This window comes from Camponotus vicinus, unplaced genomic scaffold (assembly GCF_025532165.1).
Source record: "Camponotus vicinus isolate PSW18456_S1 unplaced genomic scaffold, iyCamVici1.0 SCAF_6, whole genome shotgun sequence".
Taxonomy (NCBI): Eukaryota; Metazoa; Arthropoda; class Insecta; order Hymenoptera; family Formicidae; genus Camponotus; species Camponotus vicinus.
In genome coordinates, this window is record NW_028141978.1 from 286,413 (window position 1) to 310,499 (window position 24,087).

General features: G+C 29.6%; 7 protein-coding genes across 16 annotated transcripts; 2 read left to right on the plus strand and 5 right to left on the minus strand.

Annotated features, from left to right (window-relative positions):
* The first annotated feature begins 33 nt into the window (after nt 1-33).
* Nucleotides 34-4,728, plus strand: LOC145973916 (endoplasmic reticulum-Golgi intermediate compartment protein 3). Of its 3 annotated transcripts, none has more exons than XM_083103583.1 (8): nt 34-682; nt 1,128-1,280; nt 1,360-1,476; nt 1,546-1,586; nt 1,668-1,732; nt 1,815-2,038; nt 2,112-2,240; nt 3,559-4,728. In XM_083103583.1, exons 1-8 carry the CDS (start codon nt 598-600, stop codon nt 3,894-3,896), a joined length of 1,152 nt encoding a protein of 383 aa, XP_082959709.1. In that variant the 5' UTR covers nt 34-597; the 3' UTR covers nt 3,897-4,728. The 3 variants fall into 3 exon arrangements, with proteins under 3 accessions (XP_082959709.1, XP_082959710.1, XP_082959708.1); XM_083103584.1 differs by having other exon boundaries at nt 35-682; nt 1,122-1,280; nt 1,372-1,476; XM_083103582.1 differs by having other exon boundaries at nt 36-682; nt 1,122-1,280.
* LOC145973918 (reactive oxygen species modulator 1) lies at nt 1,762-3,179 on the minus strand. Of its 5 annotated transcripts, XR_014439575.1 has the most exons (4): nt 2,927-3,091; nt 2,556-2,694; nt 2,296-2,476; nt 1,762-1,882 (listed from the first exon to the last, which is right to left on the minus strand). XR_014439575.1 is itself a non-coding variant. In XM_083103588.1 (3 exons), the coding sequence occupies exons 2-3, from the start codon at nt 2,684-2,686 to the stop codon at nt 2,368-2,370; spliced, it is 240 nt and encodes a 79-aa protein (XP_082959714.1). In that variant the 5' UTR covers nt 2,687-2,694; nt 3,052-3,179; the 3' UTR covers nt 1,762-2,367. The 5 variants fall into 5 exon arrangements, 4 of the variants coding, with proteins under 4 accessions (XP_082959714.1, XP_082959713.1, XP_082959712.1 ...); XM_083103588.1 differs by having other exon boundaries at nt 1,762-2,476; nt 3,052-3,179; XM_083103587.1 differs by having other exon boundaries at nt 1,762-2,476; nt 2,556-2,740; nt 2,927-3,092.
* Mterf3 (mitochondrial transcription termination factor 3) lies at nt 4,563-6,094 on the minus strand. Its single transcript, XM_083103580.1, has 2 exons — nt 4,975-6,094; nt 4,563-4,884 (listed from the first exon to the last, which is right to left on the minus strand). The coding sequence occupies exons 1-2, from the start codon at nt 5,894-5,896 to the stop codon at nt 4,607-4,609; spliced, it is 1,200 nt and encodes a 399-aa protein (XP_082959706.1). The 5' UTR covers nt 5,897-6,094; the 3' UTR covers nt 4,563-4,606.
* Nucleotides 6,095-6,664: 570 nt separating this feature from the next.
* Tmem18 (transmembrane protein 18) lies at nt 6,665-11,595 on the minus strand. Its single transcript, XM_083103585.1, has 5 exons — nt 11,147-11,595; nt 8,138-8,255; nt 7,997-8,051; nt 7,797-7,890; nt 6,665-7,697 (listed from the first exon to the last, which is right to left on the minus strand). The coding sequence occupies exons 1-5, from the start codon at nt 11,213-11,215 to the stop codon at nt 7,557-7,559; spliced, it is 477 nt and encodes a 158-aa protein (XP_082959711.1). The 5' UTR covers nt 11,216-11,595; the 3' UTR covers nt 6,665-7,556.
* Nucleotides 11,596-11,849: 254 nt separating this feature from the next.
* Nucleotides 11,850-14,548, plus strand: Prors-m (prolyl-tRNA synthetase 2-like protein, mitochondrial). Of its 2 annotated transcripts, XM_083103579.1 has the most exons (7): nt 11,850-12,029; nt 12,098-12,176; nt 12,481-12,732; nt 13,231-13,492; nt 13,614-13,795; nt 13,922-14,134; nt 14,207-14,548. In XM_083103579.1, exons 2-7 carry the CDS (start codon nt 12,099-12,101, stop codon nt 14,480-14,482), a joined length of 1,263 nt encoding a protein of 420 aa, XP_082959705.1. In that variant the 5' UTR covers nt 11,850-12,029; nt 12,098; the 3' UTR covers nt 14,483-14,548. The 2 variants fall into 2 exon arrangements, with proteins under 2 accessions (XP_082959705.1, XP_082959704.1); XM_083103578.1 differs by having other exon boundaries at nt 11,850-12,176.
* Nucleotides 14,549-14,960: 412 nt separating this feature from the next.
* Nucleotides 14,961-19,862, minus strand: LOC145973911 (armadillo-like helical domain-containing protein 3). Of its 2 annotated transcripts, XM_083103574.1 has the most exons (11): nt 19,619-19,862; nt 19,092-19,280; nt 18,420-18,705; nt 18,183-18,316; nt 17,870-18,080; nt 17,338-17,632; nt 17,002-17,219; nt 16,509-16,741; nt 16,263-16,389; nt 15,882-16,156; nt 14,961-15,097 (listed from the first exon to the last, which is right to left on the minus strand). In XM_083103574.1, exons 2-11 carry the CDS (start codon nt 19,236-19,238, stop codon nt 15,005-15,007), a joined length of 2,019 nt encoding a protein of 672 aa, XP_082959700.1. In that variant the 5' UTR covers nt 19,239-19,280; nt 19,619-19,862; the 3' UTR covers nt 14,961-15,004. The 2 variants fall into 2 exon arrangements, with proteins under 2 accessions (XP_082959700.1, XP_082959701.1); XM_083103575.1 differs by lacking the exon at nt 19,619-19,862 and having other exon boundaries at nt 19,092-19,373.
* A 500-nt stretch (nt 19,863-20,362) lies between these two features.
* On the minus strand, nt 20,363-23,809 carry Shop (sulfite oxidase). Of its 2 annotated transcripts, none has more exons than XM_083103576.1 (8): nt 23,318-23,809; nt 22,538-23,164; nt 22,249-22,435; nt 22,058-22,183; nt 21,630-21,822; nt 21,347-21,547; nt 21,019-21,078; nt 20,363-20,929 (listed from the first exon to the last, which is right to left on the minus strand). In XM_083103576.1, exons 1-8 carry the CDS (start codon nt 23,353-23,355, stop codon nt 20,688-20,690), a joined length of 1,674 nt encoding a protein of 557 aa, XP_082959702.1. In that variant the 5' UTR covers nt 23,356-23,809; the 3' UTR covers nt 20,363-20,687. The 2 variants fall into 2 exon arrangements, with proteins under 2 accessions (XP_082959702.1, XP_082959703.1); XM_083103577.1 differs by lacking the exon at nt 23,318-23,809 and having other exon boundaries at nt 20,365-20,929; nt 22,538-22,929; nt 23,016-23,271.
* Nucleotides 23,810-24,087: the final 278 nt, after the last annotated feature.

Here is a 24,087-nt window from a genome sequence, read left to right on the forward strand (position 1 = left end):
TGTTACTCTTTCTTTACATTCGACTTACGCTCCGATATTTATTTTCGCCAGGGAACCACATTTAGCCGAGACTCGAACCCCGCGTAGAGATTAGCAGAGACTCGAAAATAATTTACAAGTATTAAATATAGCAAAAGAGGGAAAGAGAGAGAAATATTACGTGTCGTATAACGAGTTTATAGTATTTTTTCATATGTATAAAAAATTAAAACAAAAAAAAAATAGAGAAGTTACAGCCTGTTTTATACGCTAAGATCCTTGAAACGTTAAAATCTTGCCTGTGCGCGTAAAAGATTAGTGTCTAATCAACATTACAATAACAAAAAATTATTCGCTAAAAGAAAAAATCAAGTTAGAGCAAATCTCAAAAATATAGCAGATGAAAGAAATAAAGAGATGAGCTACAAATTAATGCCCGCTAGCATGAATATGAATACGACGGCCTAACATAACCTAATTTTAAACAGCTCACGCGACCGACCAGCCAATTATCTGCCACGTTTCAAAGCGGTCAGTTTTGTCACGTAAAGATATCGTGCTTCCTGCATATTATTATATCGCGCCGCGCGCAAATTTCCTCCTCTGTCACCGAGAAAAATGCAAATATTACGGCAATTAGACGTGCATCCGAAAGTGCGCGAAGAGGCGGATATTCTTGTGAGAACTTTTAGCGGTGCCATCGGTAAATACAAAGAATCCTCATTGTTTTGAGCGATACTTGACAATTTTCCATCGATAACCTCCGCCTTCTTAGCGATAACAAGTCTCGAAAATTACTACGAAGACTGGAAAGCGGAGATATTTATATTTATATTATTATTATTATTATTAATATATTGTGTATCTAATGATGCTCGTTACAGTGCGAAGTGACGTGCCATTATAATCTCCAAATTTATTTTATTAATATTCCTTGTTTGAGATATTTTCCGCGGATATTTATTGTTGATAATTAATTTGTGCCATTCTATTTTCTTCGTGCATTTCTTATATTTAACAAAGACCGTTAAATTTGGCTCACGATAAATGAAGTGCAACTTGACATACCGATACATTTTGCTACGACTGATAAAACCATTGACTTTACACATGGTACATCAATGCAAATAATGTCGTTTCAGTTACAGTTATTAGTACAATCATCATGGGTATATTGCTCATGTCAGAGATAAATTATTATCTTACACCAAGTATGAGCGAAGAATTATTTGTAGATACATCCAGAGGTTCTAAATTGAGAATCAATTTGGATATAATAGTTCCTGTCATATCCTGTGATCGTAAGTACAAATAGCATCAATGTTTATTAAAAAAGAAAAAAAAAGGGCAATATAGTTTTTGTCTTATGTAGAATTTTAGTTTTGTCGATAGATGCTATGGATACAACTGGTGAACAGCATCTGCATATAGAACACAACATTTTTAAAAGACGGTTAGATTTAAATGGAAAACCCATAGAGGATCCACAAAGGACGAGTACGTAACGTTTTTCTCAATATTATATGTATAAAATAAAATATTATATTACGAAATGTTTTATTGCAGATATCACAGATTCTAAAGCTGTCAATAAAACTGCAGAGAAGGTAACGATGGATTTTTATAGGTATCTTCCAACTGAATGTCCATTTGCAAACTAGTTATTATTGGATGGGACATTTTTACAGGCATTGGAGATCAGTTCCACAGAATCTTGTGGAGACTGCTACGGAGCAGCCACAGAGTCGCTGAGGTAAAAGAAAAAAAGAAATTCTGTCCATGTATTGGAAATAATCTATCAAATGTATATTTGTATCAAAAAGTTTTATTCATAGATGTTGCAATACTTGTGAGGAAGTACGAGAAGCGTATAAACTCAAAAAGTGGGCTCCACCAGATCCAGCTAATATTAAACAGTGTAAAAATGACAAATCTATGGAAAAAATCAAACATGCCTTCACACAAGGCTGCCAAATCTATGGTTATATGGAAGTGAATAGAGTCGGTGGGAGTTTTCACATTGCACCAGGCGACAGTTTTTCTGTTAATCACGTTCACGGTAAACTAACAAAACTTAAATTTTCCTACAACATTCACTGTAACTTTCATAAACTTGTTTTTCAATATTGCAGTACACGATGTTCAACCTTACACTTCGACTCACTTCAATATGACACATAAAATTAGACATTTAAGCTTTGGTCTCAATATCCCAGGAAAAACAAATCCCATGGATGATACAACTGTAATTGCCACGGAAGGTATGTTTTTGCTCCGTAAACCTATTTTATTAAGAATTCAATGGTCTGCTCTTACAATACAGTTGCAACTCGGAGATAAGCTTCAAAAGGTTCTATATGTAGGCTGCATAATGTAACTCTCCTTATACTAGCATCGTATTCCTGTTCCAATAGCCATAAATGTGCCAAATGTACCACCACCTTGAATCATCACTTTGCCAACATTGTGTATTAATTCTTTTCCTCTCAATCCATATCTGATAATAAAACATTATATGGATACTTACATTCGAGTCAACTAATACTACATATACAATGTTTTATTCGATATGATACCTAAGAGCAGAAAATCCTCCAAAGAGCATACCAGAAGCCATTCCCACACAAAAACCAATTGTAAAACCTAATTTCATTCTATCGAAACAAGAAGGTCCTTGTTGATAAGCTCCTCCAGGTACTACAGGCATTTTGCGGTCTGCAAAACATTACGATTCCAACATTCACAAGATTCTCTTTTAATTCTGTGGAAATTACTTTCAATTTAAACTCACTTAAGTCAATATAATAGAAAACGTAATAGATTGAATTTATCTTGTTGCACGAATAACTTAATGAACTTTTGGAGACACAATTGTAAATATTGCAAAAAAATGTATTGTGTACATATATATATATTTATAAAATGTTTTGATTATGCAGACACTTACAATTAAAGTGTTCGTTATGTGAGGCTGTTGCGATTAATCAAATGTATTTAATCTTACTATCAAATTTAGGAACTTAATCACGATTCTGTAAAGTTCGCCAAAGTTTCTTAACGCATTACACTCACGTTACAATATCGGAAGGGCGCCATGATGAATTCGTGATAAAAAGGACGATTGCGCTGTCTGCTACCTATTTCCGTTGACGTCACTCGTCGACTCATCATAGCGGGATATTCAAATTGGAAAATCACGAAATATAAAAACGAAAATTTTATTTCCTGACAATAGACTATAGAAATGTAAAATTTATTCTTTAAATGATATAAAAAAATTCTAGAATTGAATTTTTTTGTAAAGTATTAAAAATAGAAGCAAATTCTTTTAAAACTTTTCATATATATGCAATTGAAAGAAAAATTTACTTTTATAAATATATTCAAAAAATTTTTTAATTATTTCTGTATGAAAGACACAAAGAGCTAAAGATTTAATTTTATAAATAAATTCTTATTCGTATTCTTCATCCAATTCATCTGGTCATGTATCAGCAACAATTTGCCGCTGACATATGAGTAATCGGAACATTTTAATCGGTTTGGAATATTATTATTGACACATTATTATATTTTCAGGCGCCATGATGTTTTATCATTATATTAAAATCGTTCCAACGACGTATGTTCGCACGGATGGCTCGACTCTTTTCACGAATCAATTTTCCGTAACACGGCATGCAAAGCAAGTATCTTTGTTCACCGGCGAATCTGGAATGCCAGGTATATTCTTCAGCTACGAATTGAGCCCACTCATGGTAAAGTATACAGAGAAAGCAAAATCGTTCGGGCACTTTGCGACAAATACTTGCGCCATTATTGGCGGTGTATTTACCGTAGCTGGACTGATTGATTCGTTGCTCTATCATTCGGTGCGCGCGATACAAAAGAAGATAGAGTTAGGAAAGTATTATTAATAATTTGGATCTGGTTATAGCAACGTTAATTGTCGCTAATTTTGTTCTCTCTTTTATTGATATAAACATTTAAAATGGTATCAATAAACTTGAACAATTTTTATATTTTCAAATAAACAAGATGTGCTGCTGAAAATAGATTAGCATTAATCGTTGATGCAACACAATCTTAGGAGAATAATTAATAAATAGAGTTATAAAAAAAGTACTATTAAGACTTACACTATGCTTCATTTTCCATTAAAAAAAAAAAAGAAAAAAAAAACAATTTTTCTGAATTATCATTGTGCTGCATTTAGTACAGTTTTCGAGCCTCATTTATATTAAAAGTTTCGCAAACATTAGGTAAATAAATATATTTATTAGGTAAATAAAATTCAGAACCATTTGACGATATTTAGTGTTATACGTGCGATACTATTATTCTTCTTTTTGTAATATAAAAAGAAGAAAATTAGTATGTATATTATGTATAATTAATGCGCTAAATATTTGTCTTTTTTACTTTTTACTTAAAAGATGACGATAAAATAATGTTATACTCATAAAAAATTATCTGCATATGTACATAAAATTATTTGTATATGTATATAAAAAAAAATAAAATATAAAAAAGGAAACCAAACAGTGATATAAAAATAGAAATAAATTGAGGATATGTAAATGTAATTTATAAATCAACATTTATTTATATCACGACATTACTAGAATTAAAATGTTTTTAAAAATGCATTGTAAACATCGACAGATGTTTTTGCGATATTTATACAAAACTCTGCATCTGTACCACTGATTAAGGCTTTTGGTGAAACATACATTGGTTTAGAAGGATCGTATTGTGCTTTTTTCATTTCCACCAAAAATGAGTGTCTTTGTTGAAGTCTAGCTTTTCTACAGAGTAAAATATGTGGCATTTTTACAAGAAGATTATGTTGCAATTGCATTTCATGGTGAGCATATTGAAATACAGCAAATAATCTTTCACGATCTGAAAATACAATTAAACAAATGATCAGATAAATTTTATACTTATAAATTCTGAGATTTTATATTAATATTAATATATATTAATATATACTTTTCACCCATATCCTAGGTAGAGTAAGAAGCAATTGTTTTTTTTGTTTTTCATTGAAATCCATATCTTCCTTAATAGTCAACGTATTTTCCATTAAGTGTTGCATCCTATATGTGATTACATTTGGGGCCTTAACTGTCAAGATTCTTACTTCGTTACCACTAAGTTTGAAATTACTTTGAAAATAGCCAAGCCTGCCATCTATATTCTTTGTACTATACAACAACCACTTGGGATTTTTGCAGATTATAGTCTTTATCGAATCAATGTTAAATTCATGAGCTCTCAAATATCTTATTCTTGTGTGAAGATCGTCCATGTCTTTCTTGAAGATGTTGGGATTCTTTGTAAGAAAATCGCCCAAATAATCAGCAGGTACGCCACAATCATGCAGAAATGTTATATATGGTTTTATATCGCGATCAAAATCAAGAGTAAGGATATATTTCAACAGTCCCTTCTTTGATTCAAGTTTGTGTAGACTGACCCCGAGTTTCACCAGCTCTTGGATCGTACGAGATTTGTTGGCATACTTTGCAAAGGTAAAAGTCGGAGTAAGATATGGACCAATATCCGATATATCTTCGGTGCACGTGTCCAAAGGATCCGGTAACGTTACATCCTGATCGTCGAGAAAATCTTCACTAGGCAAATTAGTAATAGTTTGTTGAATATGACGAGGCGCAGTTGTGTTTACGTTATCGTTTAAGTTATGCCTAGATTTCCACGTATAATCCTCATTATCGGCTTTTGTACATTCCGATGAAATATTCGAGTCGAAAATTCTAACATTGGTTCCACTTTTATCGTATTCCTTCGGCAGACACTGGTTGAACCCGTTACTTTTCGAAACGAACCGGGTGATTAAATTTGTGACTGGTCGTGATATTGACACGAGTGAATAGCATCGTTGAAGTGGCATGTCCAATATTTACAATTATGTAAATATAAATAATTAAAATAAAAGATGACAGTTTTTACACGTATATATGCTCAAATATTCTTAATATAAAACTATCATACACTCTTGATCTATTTTTCAGCAATACACTACATTTATATGCATTATATCACATTGTTATGTCGCATCCAAAGAACCCACACATACACATGTGGTCCGCATGAGGATTGAGGCGCCTCTATCCGTAAAACAGGAATGTTGAACTACGAAGCCACAAAGGAATTTTTTCAGTAGATAACAGGCTATTTAATCGGTTCCGTTCTGAGCTATATCAGTAACAAAATCTACAATGCAGCAATTCTTTTTAATTTTCTTTCTTTGAATCCATTTAATGTATTACATAATGTATTACATAAGTAGGGAAAATCCGTTTTTTTTTCTATTTAACAAATGGGAAACAAACTCTTTCAATAATAGATATCAAAGATGCAGATTCCGAGATGTTTAAAAAATTATTTATGAAATATTATTTAAAAAATGTAGCATAAGAAATAAAATAAAAAATGCAGTTACTTTTCATTGATTCTGTTGATATATTTATTGATTCCTAAGCAATAATATATCGATAGCAAATTAAAAATAGCGTTGCGCCTTTATAAATGATTGATGTACATATTGATTGCAAGAACGTATAAAGTTCACGAATGTATAATTAATGAGATGCAATTTGTTGAGTCAGCACGTGCATTACGTAGAAAAGGAAGAACAAAAAATGCGATGCAGCAAAAATGCGATAATATGTAAACAAGTATTTTATTATCTTAAAATGATGAAACGCATGTTAAATATAAAAGCGGCAAGGTAATACGTTTAAATTTACATTAATATACATTTCAGGCAATACAACACTCTTTGGAGTTCCTGTTTCTTTCTCAAAAGCACTTTTAATTCAAAAGACTATTGCACACACATACACACACACATACGTACACATTTGCAGATTTATATATATATATTCATTCATATTTATTCTCGCACATGTACGCATATCCATACAAATTTTGTGTACTAGGACCCTTAATTATGTGTTATTTCTTTACAGCAGAGTTATTATAGTAAAATTGAAAGTGTAATAAAGTATATCCACTATGTGTTAGGTAATAAGTACATTAATTATAATACATTAAGAACACTTTGATTTACAATCTGGATCTTAATATCAAAATAACGGAAATGAACTCGGAATGTTCATTAAAATAATAACATGTTTAGCCATATTATCATACATGCTTATCTGTTATTATTCTTTATACTTATTTTCTCTCCAATTTTGTTTCCTAAAGTCATCGGATGGTTTAATTTCATAAAATTGTAATACGGCACAATAAGATACGTTTTAACGGAAAGTTTGACTAGGCAACTCTGATGTATGTTATTCTGTGTGATTGTACAAATAAATGTATTTTTTTCTTCTTTAGGTTAATTAACGTTTTGCGTTTGAGATCGGAGCGATCATCGAATTGACAATGGCCAAGTATACACAGCACTCTGTGAGACTATCTAGCTGTAAGTCAATGTAGATATATAATCTGCACTTTGTCCTTAAATTAAATAAAATATATGCCCTGCGCTTTCTCTTGTTCTCTTATTCCACCGTTTATGACTAGATGGCTGATGATTTTTATTCGTGTTTCGGTCGCATTATCATCAGTTGTTTGCCGTTCGTCGTTTCACCATTTAATCGACGATTTTTTACCCGTTGTCGTAATTGTGCTCGTCTTAAGCTTGTCATTAATTGACTTGATTGATAGAGCCAACTAGCCTGAAAAATTGTTTGCAATAGTCATGTAGTTAAATGTCAAAAGACAAAGTTAATCAATCTCAAAGTAAATATAGTATTTTTAATATTACATGTACTTACCACCATAATCATACAATTAATTAAAATAGGTACAGAGAAGACAACAGATATAAATAAACCCTTGGAATCAAAGTATTGCTGTCTAGAAAATACCCTGTAAAAATCATGAACAAATTATTAAATTAAAATTTAGTACAAATCTAGAAGAATAAATTGGTTTATGTTGCATGTGAAGTGCTTCAGCTAAAATTAATACATACATCCAATTTGTTGCTGCAATCTCGTTAATGCTTTCTGAGAAATAAACCAGAAGTACTGAAACAGAAAGAGAGAAAGAGAGGTAACTTTATAAAATGTTCTAGAAATAGAATTGCAATAACTATAGCAAAATAAACTCTTACATAGTACAAGAAACAAAATTATCTGAAAATTTGCATGATTCCTTGTCATTAACACAGTCATTGTGACGACTATGTGAAAAATAATTAAGGCAGCTAGCCATGGATCTCTCCAATCAATCTGCAACAATATATTTATACAAAATTTGTTTATGTCAATCTTGTTCTGGAAAAAAAAATTGATATTAAAACTAATAATAGAAAAAAGTTTTTCTAAAAAAAATATTTAATTTTCACACCTATTACACAGGTCTACAAAAAATAGGGTCACGATTGTTGTTGGGCAGCTGGGGGTCATTTCCGAAGTAATTTTCTGCGTAGAATCCGAATCCGAGGTCAGAATTGGCCCATCACGTCAGGATTTTGAGATATTTGAGGTTATATACTCGAAAAATGGCTTTTTGGGCTACTTTTGAGGTTATGTACAGGACGCACCAAATTTTTTAGCTCTTTTTTTCTAATTGCATCATTTAGTACTACTCTTTCCCTTCAAAATGAGCTGTCGAATGGTCATCTACGATTTTTCCTTGCAAAGTTACGGCCATTTTAAGATGACATGATGAATTCCAAACCCTGCGCCGTTATAGCCCAACAACCTCATGAGCATTCACATTAAACCTGTAAACTTTGAACTATAAACCCGAAAACCTGGACTGAAAACTGTATATATGGGTTTTTGGGGTCGCTGATGCTCATGAGGTTGTTGGGCTATAACGGCGCAAGGTTTGGAATTCATCATGTCATCTTAAAATGGCCGTAACTTTGCAAGGAAAAATCGTAGATGACCATTCGACAGCTCATTTTGAAGGGAAAGAGTAGTACTAAATGATGCGATTAGAAGAAAAGAGCTAAAAAATTTTGTGCGTCCTGTACATAACCTCAAAAGTAGCCCAAAAAGCCATTTTTCGAGTATATAATCTCAAATATCTCAAAATCCTGACGTGATGGACAAATTCTGCAAACGGATTCGAATTTGGCACAAAAAACTACCCCAGAAAACACTATTAGACTTAAAAAAGCTGGACTGTGTTGTGTTATCTATTAAAATATTTTTTTGCTTTTGAATGAAGAATAAAAAGGTATATATATCTCATTCTCTCTTCCAATCAAATTTAATCGCACAAATGGATGATAAACTCGTTGCAAAAAGGGACATGTGTAAAGAAACTGGTACGGCTACGAAGTATAAAATTCGAAAGCACAACGAGACAACTGTTTAAGAATATCCAGAAATACTTTCTGGAGAACATAAATCGACTGGAGGCGGAGGGAGGGACGCGATGTTTCCACGAGACACGAGTATCTCGGCATAAGGCGCCCTTGAGAACGAAGGCGAACGTGACCAAAATAGAATATTAATATATGTAATCGGCAGTTCTCGATCAACTTTCAGTAATTTCTTTGTAAGCTGATACGAAGCCAGACAAAACTGATATTTTATTTTCTCTCATGTTACATTTTAATCGTGTCTCGTCATGCACGCGCCATCCGATGATAAGATAAGTGCGCGATTGCCGTCAATTTAACTTGACATAACGTATACATACGCATTCGCGAAACGAGCGACCGGCTGGAGCGAAATGGAAAGTGAATGAGATCGCAAGTTAGGAATTTGGAATTAAACGTGAGAGTAATAAACGGTGTAACGTTTTACGCTTGACAGTTCCGTATCCCCCTTTTCTACGTTATTACAATCTAGAAAATTGCTAAATTGTTACAATTTAAATAGCTCTGTCGTTTATTTTATTGTTGGTTGCACTTTGCACTTCATTTCTTTGTTTTTCCTTCTAGAAACCGAACGTATCTATCTTATTGTTATTGTAAAAAATATGCAATGTATTTTCACATATCTATTTCCACATATCTATTTTTAAATACTTTATCTTCTTGGAATTTTCTCTTTATCTCTCTACATTTTTTCCTCTTCTTTGAAAATTCCAAATGTATACACAAAAGGTATAATATAGCAGTAACGTAAAGTTAAAAAGATATATCTCTCTGATTATGATCTGTCAATTATAACAAAAAAAAATATGTAAAATATAATTAAAGAGATTTTTTTAAATACAAATTAGCATTGCTAATTAATATATTTGGCGCATGGAATATATCTGTCAATTATAACAAAAAAAAATATGTAAAATATAATTAAAGAGATTTTTTTAAATACAAATTAGCGTTGCTAATTATTATACTTGGCGCATGGAATATATTATCACGATATAAAATATCATGATTTTTAATTTAATCGAAATTTTTCCTTCAGAAAAATAAAATTATGTAATATACGCTATCCTGCATTAAGTTTCAGAATATAATCGTAAAGTGGAGATTTTAAAATTATTTAATATAATTTAATACAAGAGATTGCATGCTTTTGTTTTTTACGAAACCTAACTTTAATTCTAGCATAAAACTTCTTTAATATCAACATCATCACGTTTAATAATACGCTTGATAGAGAGAGAGAGAGAGAGAGAGAGAGAACACATATGCACATGTATGTATAAAACGTTGACATATGTTTTATTTTCATGGTATTAAGGCCCGGTTATTAAGGCACCAACGTTATTTTGGCTTTAAGCAAAACTTAAATATATATCTGTCTTTATTTATTTAGAAAGAAAGATAAAAGATAGACATATATTTAAATCTCGCTTAAATCCAAAATAATATTGGAGCAACCCGGTCTAAGGCTCGATTGCACAAATGTCATTTTGGCTTTAAGCAAGACTTAAATATGTGTCTGCTTTTATTTATTTAGAAAGAAAGATAAAGATAGACACGTATATAAGTCTCGCTTAAATCTAAAATAATAATATTGCTGCCTCGTGCGTACATATACACATACACGCGTGTCGTCCAAGTTTAATCGTTAATCGGTAAAGAATAGAAAAATGCGCGAACCTGTTATCGTAAAACAAAATGTGAAACGTGAGAATCGCTGAAAGACCGCACGATGAAATGACATAATAATAACAATAGAAAGAGATCAACTCGGGAGAGACTCACGCTCTGTAAGAAGGGCCAGATACCATCGATGCTGTCCGTGGCTATGAGCATCGGCTCGTGGCTTGACATTGTGGCGCTTGTACCGATGCACGGATTTTACAAATATGTATCGTACGGCGATAACGGCGAGAAGCCAGCAAAACGAGAGGACGAGAAGGCGAGCGCATTCGCGACGAAAATCCACGCACCGGCCACTTGCACAAATCACAACCAACTGCCGACTGCCGACCGACAACGACAACTAAACAAAGCGATGACGATGACTGATCGGTGCGATTGCGTTGTACGATCGTCACAAACGGAATGTATGTATGTGTGCGCATGCACGGAGCGTAGAGCACGCAAACCGGTGAAGGAACGCTACGAATAAAGTGTATGATGTGTATGTGACAGGTGACAGGTATGACGCACAGGAGTATGACGAGCTAACTTCAAGCGGATCAGCTAGAGCAATTTGACTTTAGTGACCTCGTGCGGCGAAAGAACCATAGTTTTATAGCATTTTCGAGTGATCGGGTTCAATTCCTCCGGGGTAGTTTACTAGACGTATTGACTTATTGACCAATCACAGCCATTCTTCTGAAGAATGTAACCATACATTGACCAATCACAGCCATTCTTCAGAAGAATGGCTGTGATTGGTCAATGACATCTAGTAAACTACCCCGAGCGATTGAACCCGACCACTCGAAAACGCTATTAGATTTCAGGCCACCAACATTAAAAACTAAATCATTCATGGAGTAAGAAGTAACTAGTGTCCCTAGAAGAGATTAGTGATTTCTAGGGACACTAGAAATAACTAGGAAGGAACAGCTGATTTAAATTATATTCGCAAGTTTGGAAATTATCGCCGGCAACATTCATGTTTACCAATCAATGTGTATGTAATTGTATATATCGACAAACATTTTCTACAATGGCAAGTAAAACAATGATTAAATTAAGTAGAATGTCCAAAATATTTCAACCTATGGCAACTGAATTATCCGATATTGGAGACAAAACAGAAATATCTCGAAGTCATAAGGTATGTCCTCTTTTTCCAACTTTAAATATCAATTAAAAAGAGAAGGAACTCTTAACGATTTATCTAGATAAATCTTTGAATTTTTCTTTTACATAAAAGATGCATATTACGAATATAATTTCCTATTTATTCAATATAATAACAATCTGTTAAAAATTGTTAAAGACTGGCATTTCTTTTAACAAATTAAATTCCAAATATATATTTTGATATATTCTATTAAAATTCCATTAAGCCAAGTTTTCTTGACTTGACGTATTTGCATTTTCAACTGCTTTTTTTGTAAATTTAATTGTAATTTCAGTTAATGATTAAGTATGGAATTATTAAACCAGTTAATGTTGGTATGTATGCACTATTGCCACTGGGAATGCGAGTCTTAAATAAGCTTATAAATCTTGTGGATAAAGAAATGACAAATCTTGGTGCAGAAAAGATATTACTTCCAGCATTAACTTCTACCTCACTATGGAAAAAAACTAACAGATATGACTCTAATAAAAACGAATTATTTACAATTAAAGATAGGCATGAGAAAGAATACATATTAAGTCCAGTAAGTAAGAAAAATACACCATCTACATCATATTTTTGTTTGATTAAAAATTGCTTAAAGGAAAATAAAACATTATTATCACAATATATTAATGTATATAATTGAATAAAAAATAGATTTTAATCTTAACATATATTAAATTCTAGCTATTATGAAGTCAAAAATGAAATTTCTACAAGAAAATATTTTGGTGCAAGAAATATATTATTTTTCTGCTTTAAATTTTATTTTAAATATAGTTACTAATCTAAGTTTTTGTTAATTAAAAACTAAAAAAGTATAATTACAGTGATAACTAAATTAATTATTAATAATAATTATTTTGAAAATTAATAATTATATTTCAAAATTATATATAATTCTCTTTAAATGTATTTGATTAATATGATAAGTTTTTTGCACTAGTGCTAAATAATATGCTAGATAGATGTATCGATTAAATGATATCATTTTATTCATATAAAATGTGTACCTTCGAGTATTCCTATGTTATTATAGACATATGAAGAAGCTATCTGTGACTTAATATCATCAGCAGGATCTTTTTCAACTAAATTATTACCGTTGAGGTTATATCAAATTTCTAGCAAATGGCGAGACGAAATGAAACCACGGCTTGGTTTTCTACGAAGCAGAGAATTTATTATGAAAGACTTGTATACATTTGATACTAATTTGGATAATGCACAATATACATATGATCTAGTTTGCGAGTCTTATAATAATATTTTTAAGCAGATTGGTATAAAATATGAAAAAGGTGTGCAAATAACATATTTCTATTTTATACATATTTCTAATTTATGGAATTTACATAATCTATATATAAAATTTAAAAAATCTATGACAAATTAAAAAATTATTTAATAATTTATTAAAAGTCATAGGAGATGTAGGAACAATTGGAGGCTTAATATCACATGAATATCATTATATATCTAATATTGGTGAAGATGTTATACTTCAGTGTCCTTCATGCCATTTTTCTATTAATCAAACTATTTCTGAGACGACAAATTGCCCACAGTGTAAAAACGAATTACAGCAACATATCGCTGCTGAGGTAATATAGAAATTTCTGAGAGGATTTATATGTACTTCTGCCTTGCTTAATTAATGTAGAAAACAGATATGAGCATGCAAATATCACAAAAAAATAAATATGCACATTACATCATAATGATTGCAGATAGGGCACACATTTTTATTAAATATTAAATATTCACAACCATTAAAAGCAATGTATGTGGAGCAAAATGAATTGAAACCTATGGTAATGGGTTGTTTTGGTTTAGGATTAAGTCGTATCATTATGTTAACTATTGAAATTTTATCCACAATTAATGAGATAAGATGGCCAGTGAAATTAGCACCATATACAGTATGCATTATACCACCAAAGGTAATAATGATAAATGCATTTTTTCCACCATTAAAAATCATGCCTTATTATATGCCAAATTATTGTTCACAGGCTGGTAGTAAAGAAGAAAATGCATCTAAATATATTGAACAATTGTTTGAAATTCTCTGCAAACGCGATATCGATACAATATTGGATGATCGTACACATTTAACGATTGGTAAACGATTTGTACTTGCGCGTGCATTAGGCTATCCTTATATAATTATTATTGGCAAAGCTTCAACTAGACCGATACCTTCATTCGAAGTTCATGATATAAACAATTCGGTTAGTAATGAATTATCATTGGAACAAATAAGTCATTATTTTGACAACATAAATTAAAAAAATAGACATCTAAAGAAAAAACATGTACAGTATATATTTAGAAAATAAAATTGATATAATGTATATGCATTGTATATTATCTAAATTTTTTATATATATTTATTACATAATTGTAATAAATATTTCGTATTTATATTTGTGTTTATTGATTTTTTATCATATATAATATGTTTAAAGTAAATTTTTAGTAAGATGTACGATCATTGAAAAGAAGAAAATTTATTGATATATTTAACTATAAATATTCATATATACATGCTAATATATAGATTGTTGACTTCAATTTTGTAAATAATAATTAAAATTAAATTCATATAAATTTTTTTCATACACATGAATATTTCAGAAAATTTCTTGCTCCTATCATAATAATATCATCCTAATATCATAATAATCAGTACAAGATCAGGAACCTTAAATAATTTAGAACAGAAGCTGGGATGCATGGTACAAGGATATATTATAATAACAGTAATAGCCACAATGTTGAAAATATATTGCAATATACATACTCTTACATTATGAAATATTTGAAAGTTCTTCTAATATACTTTGCGTATCTAAAGAATTAAGATCTATCGAAGCCCGGGTATCTACTATTACACCAGTTACCTGAAAATAATGTTTAAAATAATACTTGCATATAATTTTTCTGAAAATATAGCTACACATATATATAACAAATTTTATTGAAATAATTTTTAGAAATAATAATTTTAATATGAATTAAAATAAGTTCAAATATTGTTTTATATATATATATATTGTATATAAAACAATATTATTTATATTGTTGTCTTTATATATATATATATATATATATATATATATATATATATATATATATATATATATATATATATATACAGGGTGAGTCAAAAGTATGTTTTAAAAATTTATGAGCGTGTTCCTGGATAAAAAGAAGAACAAATGTTCATATGAACATACGGTCGCAAATGCTTTGTTGTCGAGATAAAACAAAAAAAAACAAAAAAAAACAATAACAAAATTGTAAACGTTCAAATAAAGCATTATTTGATACTGCTGATTTATGTCCATTATCTCGACAACAAAGCATTTGCGACCATATGTTCATATGAACATTTGTTCTTCCTTTTTATCCAGGAACACACTCACAAATTTTTAAAACATACTTTTGGCTCACCCTGTATATAAAGACAACAATATAAATAATATAATAATATATAAAATTATTACATATAAAGTTTATGTTGTTTGCATGTGTTATATTATATAATGTAAAAGACAACAGATAAGGTTCATACAGCATGAAACATACAAACTACATAAACTTTATACATGTAATAATTTTATATATTTATATTTATTATATATATATTTATATTTATTATATATTATTTATATTTGTAATTACCATTTCTTCAAAAAATGCAGTATGATTAGGCTTTTCTGAATATCTCTCATATTGATCCAGATTATCTTGCAGTTTTAAAGCAAGACTGTCGTAATTCTGTATTATGATAGCTAGAATTTGTTCTTCCGTTGGTGTCGACAAGCTTTCTTTCGCTAGCCATGCAGCTATCTTTGGAGGAAAATGATTTACTATATCTCTCACATTCACAAGAGAATTTGTTAATTTAAGTGCATGTTCTTTGTACTCGTACGATTCACTAGTCGAATATCTCAGTGCTAAAATATTTTCATATAAAATATCATATATTTTATATTTTATACATATATATCTACATTTATTTATAATCTTATCAAGATTTTTACATTATTATTAACCACTTACCCATAGCATTTAAATTGGTAAAGATAAGCCTCATACGAATAATTTCATAAAATAATTCATCATAACTGTTGGGTGATGACAGGAATGTATCAGCATATGTAATGAAAAAGTTTAAAATGTTTACCACCTGTTTTGAAGAGTAACAAAGGTATTATGTTATTAAAAATTATATGTTCAATTATATAAATTCAATTAAATTCAATTATATAAATTTTGTGTGCTCTATCTATATAAATTATTCTCTACCTGAATAGCTAACGGAAATATGTTCATTTTCTTAATGAGATGGCTTTCGTGTGTTGTTAAAAATTTTAGCAAATTGATTAACGCAGTCCAAAGATCTCGCCACTGATAACCAAGTCTGACACGACATCTCTTCTGATAACATAGCAGTCTTTGTAGAACGCCGATACATTGATGATATAATTCGAGTGGAAATTTCTTCATCATATGCGATGTTATAAATTCAACAAGCAGATCTATAATTAATAAATAATAATAAAATACATACACAATATATATCTTTGCAAGTATATGTTATGATGGAAAACAAAGAAGGGATTATTTTATTTATTATAACTCGTCCAAAATAAAGTCTAAGCAATATAATATCTTATTAGTTAGACGCTAATAACATTTTGTGTTATTAAAGCAACAACCCTTTTTATTTGGTTCTTATTTTATGATATTTCTAAAAAAAACATGCTCTGCCCTTAAAACATATATTAGGAGAAAATACCGAGTAATGTGGCTGCAAGTGGTTGAGCAGGTGCTACTTTGTCTTGTAATTTTCTATGATGCATAGGTACCCTGTGTAATTGAACTCTGAATGCCAGGTTTGCATCATGCATCAAACTGTTTGCATATTGATCCTCTGCGATACAGCTTAGTATCAAGAAACATAATTTCACATTATTCATTATAGCCTCAGTTCTAATGACTTGCATAACTATTGAACTGTAATACAAATAAATATCAAATATATAGTTATCAAATGGCAGATTATTAAATGTATGTTTATACAAGCACAATGCATAAATATGTATATTTATGTGTTTATTTATTTTTTTCTTACCAATACTGTAGAAAAGTCGCTAATAAATTAAATGGTTGAGACGTAACATCAGGTAGCGAAGCGCCAGGAGCTACCGCGTTCGGGCCCAATGTATTATTCGGTGACGGAGGTGCACTGGTATCGCTTTGCGTATAGGCCAGAGTAGTTACAAAATTACGATTCAAGTGTGTGGCCTCGTACAGAGCTAAAAGTAAAGCATTATTCGCGCGAACTTGTTGTGTTTTTGCTTCTTCTTCTCCAATAAACATGCTACCGACTATACTAGTCAAAGAGGATAACCAAGAAGCTTGTATCTCTGGAAATATATTGATTATTGTAATGAAAAATGTTTATATATATGTTGTACAATATCAATATAGAAAAAGTCCTGTAGAAAAGTTATCTAGTCTTCTATCATAATGATTTAATATATCTGATATCTTTTTTTTTGTCTAAGATACATTAAAATTAAATTACACAAAATTTTATGAAAAATTGATGAAAAAGATTTCTAATTAGAAGAAAGAAATTGTACTATTATATTTTGTAATACCTGCTCTTTGTTGAGCGAATTGTCGACAAAACTCCGTTAATGAGCCTGATATAGCTTGCCCATATCCATTGAGGGCTAATTCATCATCCAAAATTGATAATTTAACAATATATGGATTTGCACTCTCATATTTTCTGTAGTTGACTAGAAGTGTTAATAATAAAACCACATCATGACCATGGCGATTCCTACTAGCTGTATCTCTCAATAACTGCAATATGACATTAAATATAAATATTATATTAGGATACAACTCTATTTATACAAATTTTATGTAAAAAAATGATGCGATTTATAAATAACTCTAACATACCTGAATTAATGATTCAAAAACACTGTTTAGCATTACATATTCCAATAAGGTATTTTGGCTGATATTGTCCATACCGGTAACTATTATTAACAATAATTTCAGGCACAAAGCTTTCAAACTATCAGGATATTCACCTAAAAAAACCAATTTTTTTATTTTGCTACCCAATCTTTTTTTCTAATTAAGATGTATAAATGTTTCTAATTAAATCACTATTTATTTATATCTCTCTCATACCTGTCAGAAAATTATTACAATGTTGCATTAATGTTGTCATTCTCTGCTCTGCAGAATCAAAACCTACTAAGATGTCTATTAAATTAAACCCATAGTCTCCTTGATTAGCTTTTTTGTACATAGATTGGATAACTGCTGCTAAAGTTTGCAATGCATATACTATTCTAAATGGATGTTCATCAACTAATGTATCGACACAATGGCATACTAATGCATTCAGATTTTCTTTACTAGCATTTAATTGTTCTGATGTCATATGCAAGATTTCATTCTCAATATGAGGTACCTGCAATATTATATTCATCTTTACTTATATGTATATATTCTCCAATAAGAAATAAAATTTATCAATAACAATTTAATATATTAAATGATTTATATATATCAAAAATATATAAACTTAAATTCATAATTTCTATCTTTATACATTACATAAAATGTCATATATTTATTTAATAAGTCATATTAGTTATAATAATCAAAGTATTCATACATACAACAATAGTAATTAAGTTTTAATAATTAAAGTCCACAAAATTCATAAATGATAAAAAAGTACAAATCAAGAGTAAACAGATTAATTGTTGCAATTATTAACGCATATACATATACACATTAGTTCTTAATAAAAATATATAGTATAAAAAAATATATATAGTAAAAGATATATACCATGGGTTTAATAAGAAACAACTCATTCCAAAAATTTGGATGAGCTAGAGTTAAATCTTCACCTTTGAAGAAACTCTCGTAGATTGGTACTAGTTTGCATTTGTGTTGACGTTTGGCACCAGAGCCACTTCTTTTTCTCATAGCCATTTATATAGCAAATTATTTTTTACTGTTCATACTTAATAAAAACTAAGAACATGTAGAACATTTAAGAATAATTTTTCCATATAATATGAATACATATAGAATCTCAAACTGCGCATTACACTTTTTAAAAGTTACCTTTCAAAAAAGATTAAAGAAAATATCACATATCTAATTTGCATTTAACTTCTTTTGTTACAATTAATAAAAATATTTAACTTTATATATTTATTTATTAATGTCTAAAAAATTTTAGTGACATCAAGCAATTAATATATATCTTTATAAAATTTATAATATAATTTACATTAATGTGAAATTATAGAATGATGAGAAAAGGAGACAGATAAAGAGAAAGATCATTCAATATATACAATTCTTACCAATTTCTTAAAATTTAATAATTCAACAACTATAATGAATATAATTTATAATATCGCGCATATATCGAATAATTATAATATAACCGAAAACATCATTTATATCCAAAATTATCAGTTGAAAAAATATTTCAAGGTTAGAACTTGTGTGTGTCAGCCAGAATGCAACCTGCTTGAATTAACCTCAAACTTAGGATCAAAGATTCGAACCCTGTTAGCGAAGACTCGAACCTTGCGTAGCAAAGATGCAAACCCCATTTAGCGGAGATTTGAACCCTATGTTCACAATTCACAATCGACAGAGAATCTAAATTTATAATCTAATTTGATCTAATCGACCGATCAAAATATGTTTATCAGATATATATGATGAGATATTTAAAGATATGATTCGATAATAAATTCTATATTTGTTTATTTAAGCAATCTCTCATTACAGTAACAAATTTTATCTTCAAAATTATATCTCCACTGTTGTTTATTAGGAAAAAGAATAATCTATTTGACAAGCGTAACAAATATTCAAATCATAATAAAATCTAAATATTCATTTAGGAATTTTTTTCTGAATACATTTATAGATAATTTGTATAATATATAGAAATAATAAGAATAGACAAACATATTCTTATTTTATTCAGTTTTATTTAATGTAAAACATAATATACATAATACATATACATTACATCTTTAAAATATAAAATATACTATATAAGTATAATATATCTGTACATATATATATATTTTAGAATAATCGAGTCTTTCCTTTTTGAAAAAAGTTAAAAGAAGAAAAGTTATTATTATCTATGTAAAAAAAAATTATAATTAAAAGAATTTATTTAATTTTTACTTTCTCATAAATATCAATAAATATCATTATAATATCAATCATTAATATCAACTATTAATATCAACTTCATTAATATCAATCTCATTAATATCAATATAATCAATATAACATAGTACTATTATCTGGAATTTTGGCAATTATATAATTGCCACACCCAAATGATTAATTCATAAGATACAAGCTCAGATTACTTACTAGTCAAAAAAAGTAGCCAATTCATATTTATTGTTTTAATTGAATTTTAACTCTTTGATATGCATTGCAAAGCAATCCTCGAATATTATAAATATTAGCAAAGCTTTCAGGTTGGGCATTATAGGCTGAGTCAACTGCTTTTGCCCAAATTTCAATTTCATTAATATTCTTCTCAACAGGAAGTTCCACTCTCCATAATGACCAACTCCAGTATCGACCTTGCTTTGCTTGAAGATCTTCTACTAAATCTGCTGTATACCAAGTTTTTCCTTTAAACAAAATAAAAAATTTAATAATAAGAAATCATAAGAACAAAGAAAATAATGAGGATAATTCAAGCTTTTATTTTTTGCCTTACCTTTATCATTTGTTACATCGACACGGATTATTTTTCGACCACCACCAGACCATGCATAGCCTGACAAAATTTATTTTATGAGTACTTTTGTAAAAAAAATAATTATATAGCGGTAAATTTTGTATAAATGTAACCAAAATAAGTAATATGACTAGCATCATACATAAATATATCATACATAAATATATTTCAACTATTATATATTATCTTCTTATGTTTGCAATATTCTATGATTAATTGAATTTTAATTTCATGATTTAAGTTGAATGTTTGATTCAGAGATGATTCTGATACTCATTACATTTCAATTATTATTTTTGTACTTTACCTTTTACTTGTATTTTTCCATTTTTTATTTCAACTACATCTGAATCTTGTGGATCGCATATCGCCGATATTACGGGCATTTCTTGTATCGCAGGCGATTTACTAAAATCTACATTATCCCAATTTGTACTCGGAGAGAATCCTTTATAATCACCCTGTTGCCATTGCGATTCACTTTCTTGCTTTGAAACGCAAATTTTATCTATCAAATAAATATTTTGAGACATAAGCACATGAATTCAACAATTATATATAAACAATATTAGTCTTAAAATTTTCCATACTAAGCCATTTCACATTTCTCGCACCCACAACACCAGGAACGATTACTCTGATCGGGAATCCATGATCTCTGCTTAATGGTTTACCATTCATTTCATATGCTAAAATTACATCTGCTCTTGGATCCATAGCTTTCGCGATCGGAATACTTGCACCATACGGTGTACCAGATGGATCTAAATCATATCCTTCAAACTGATGAGAAGATATTTTTAGAAAGCATTTTTAGTGCATTTTTAAGTGCAAATTATAGATTATTTACAAGTATATATGCCAGAAATTAATTTCTATCTATAAAATTCTATCAATATATTCTATCAATAAAATATTTTGACACAAGCAATCAGAAGAAGAATAGCATTAATATTTACAGAGCTTAATAACAATATTTCTATAAAAATTGTAAACTACTTTTTATTGAAAAAGATACCTGAATATGATTAAATGCATCTTCATTGATTCCCAAATCTCTTAATACATCACATAATCGCGCACCACTCCACGTGGCATTTCCAACCGCGCCTACATTCCAGTTAATTCCTTTCAACTTTTTTACCTATAAATAAAATGCTATATAAATATTGTTACTATTCTGAACAGTAATTCTTAATTTTTATATACCTTTGACATTTCTGATCGTCTATTTCCACCACACATGACAGCTGCTGTTATTGTATGCTTGTCATACTTTTTTATTGCCTCAAAATCAAGTGTCTTTTTAATCTCCCCCTCTATAGCTAATTCTAATGTGTAATCTTTTAAATCTATTTCTGGAACTGGTAAATGATTTCTAACATAGAAGAGATCACTATATGCGAAAAAAGACATAATATCAATATAATAAAGTTTAAAATATAATATAAATTATATATAATAAAGAGAAAACTTAAATAACATATATAAAACTTACACTGGTGTAAGAAAACTTTCAACTAACATCGAAGATGGTGGTTCTGCACAGAAAGGTTTATGACCATTGATTATTAAGGCTTTATGTCTAGTAGGTTCATTTGCATATGCGTCATACAAATCATTCTTATTAGATTTAGCATCTTCTTCTGATATATTTCCTATTCTCATAGATTCTAACAATGAGTATATTTCAGGTGTATTGTGATTGGCAAAAATTGACCAGAAAGGATCAATTGAACCTCCTGCTGCCATCAAAATTTTTGAGGAACCACCTGGATGTTTGTCTACAAATTCTGTTATATCATATACTCCTTGTCCAAAGGTAACCCAAATACCATTTTCTTTATTATCATGTTTTCCTATTTCTTCCATAGTGTAGACCTTCATATCCTTTCGTAATTGACCACATTGTATATTTTGTGTTGCATTTAAAGTATAAACGTTCCTTTTATATTTAAAAACATAATAGGATATACCTAAAACTGATGCAGCTACAACATATGGTGCATATGACGTAACAGATTTTTGTGTGTTTTTAGAAAATTTATATTTCTTCTCCGTGGAACATTGTTGGTACGTATTAGCATAATTTCTTACAACCACTTGTAACAATGGTATCTGCGATCTGAAATGAATTAATCAAAAGATAATTCATAAAGTTTTTAAATTTTTTATATATCTACACACATATTTACATATATAATTTAATAATATACTATCAAAAATAATACACTATTAATTAACAGACACAATAGTTCTTAAATCATAAAAACAATACCTTCGTCTTTCACAAAATATTTTCGAATGTAAATTCATATTAGTTTGTAAATGAATTATTTATTTAATATTTAAAACTCTCGTCAACAATGCAATATCAATTAATCCTATGTACGACTATGTATTAACACTTTGCAAGAGATGTATAAAATATGATAAATAGTAAAATAGATAAATAAATCTATAAAATATGATGTATCTTATAATATAAAAAATGAGTAAAAAGTAAAAAAAATAAAAAAGCCTTTTGTAGCGTGTTGTTGAGTGAACAACGAATATACAGCGGCGTGCTTTATGATTACAATTTTTCTTTTTATTTTTCTAAGGATGCTTGTGACAGCAAAATAATTGGGTATGTATGCATATTTATTTATATATTCAAGAGAATGTCCCCGATCTGAAAAAGTAATTTAGCATATAAATCTAATCTCATTAATGTAATCAGCTGATTAGAGGGGGTTAGGATGATTCTGTCAAATCTGTCAAATAAAAAAAAATTTTTTTAACTTTAAAAATTCCCTATTCGATAGCCAATTGCGTAACGTTAGATCTGTTCGTATAAAGCACGGACTTAATAAGTCCGTGGTATAAAGCCTGGTGCAGATAGGACGCGTCAAGTGTCAAGCAGCGAGCAACCAATCAGCGAAGCGGTATTTTCACGCCACTGCTGATATCGCCTTTTGGCAGAAAAGCAGAAGCCAATCAGAACTTGCCCTCATACTTGACTATGATTGGTCAATCTCTTAAGTCTTACGCCTTAAAATCTCATTG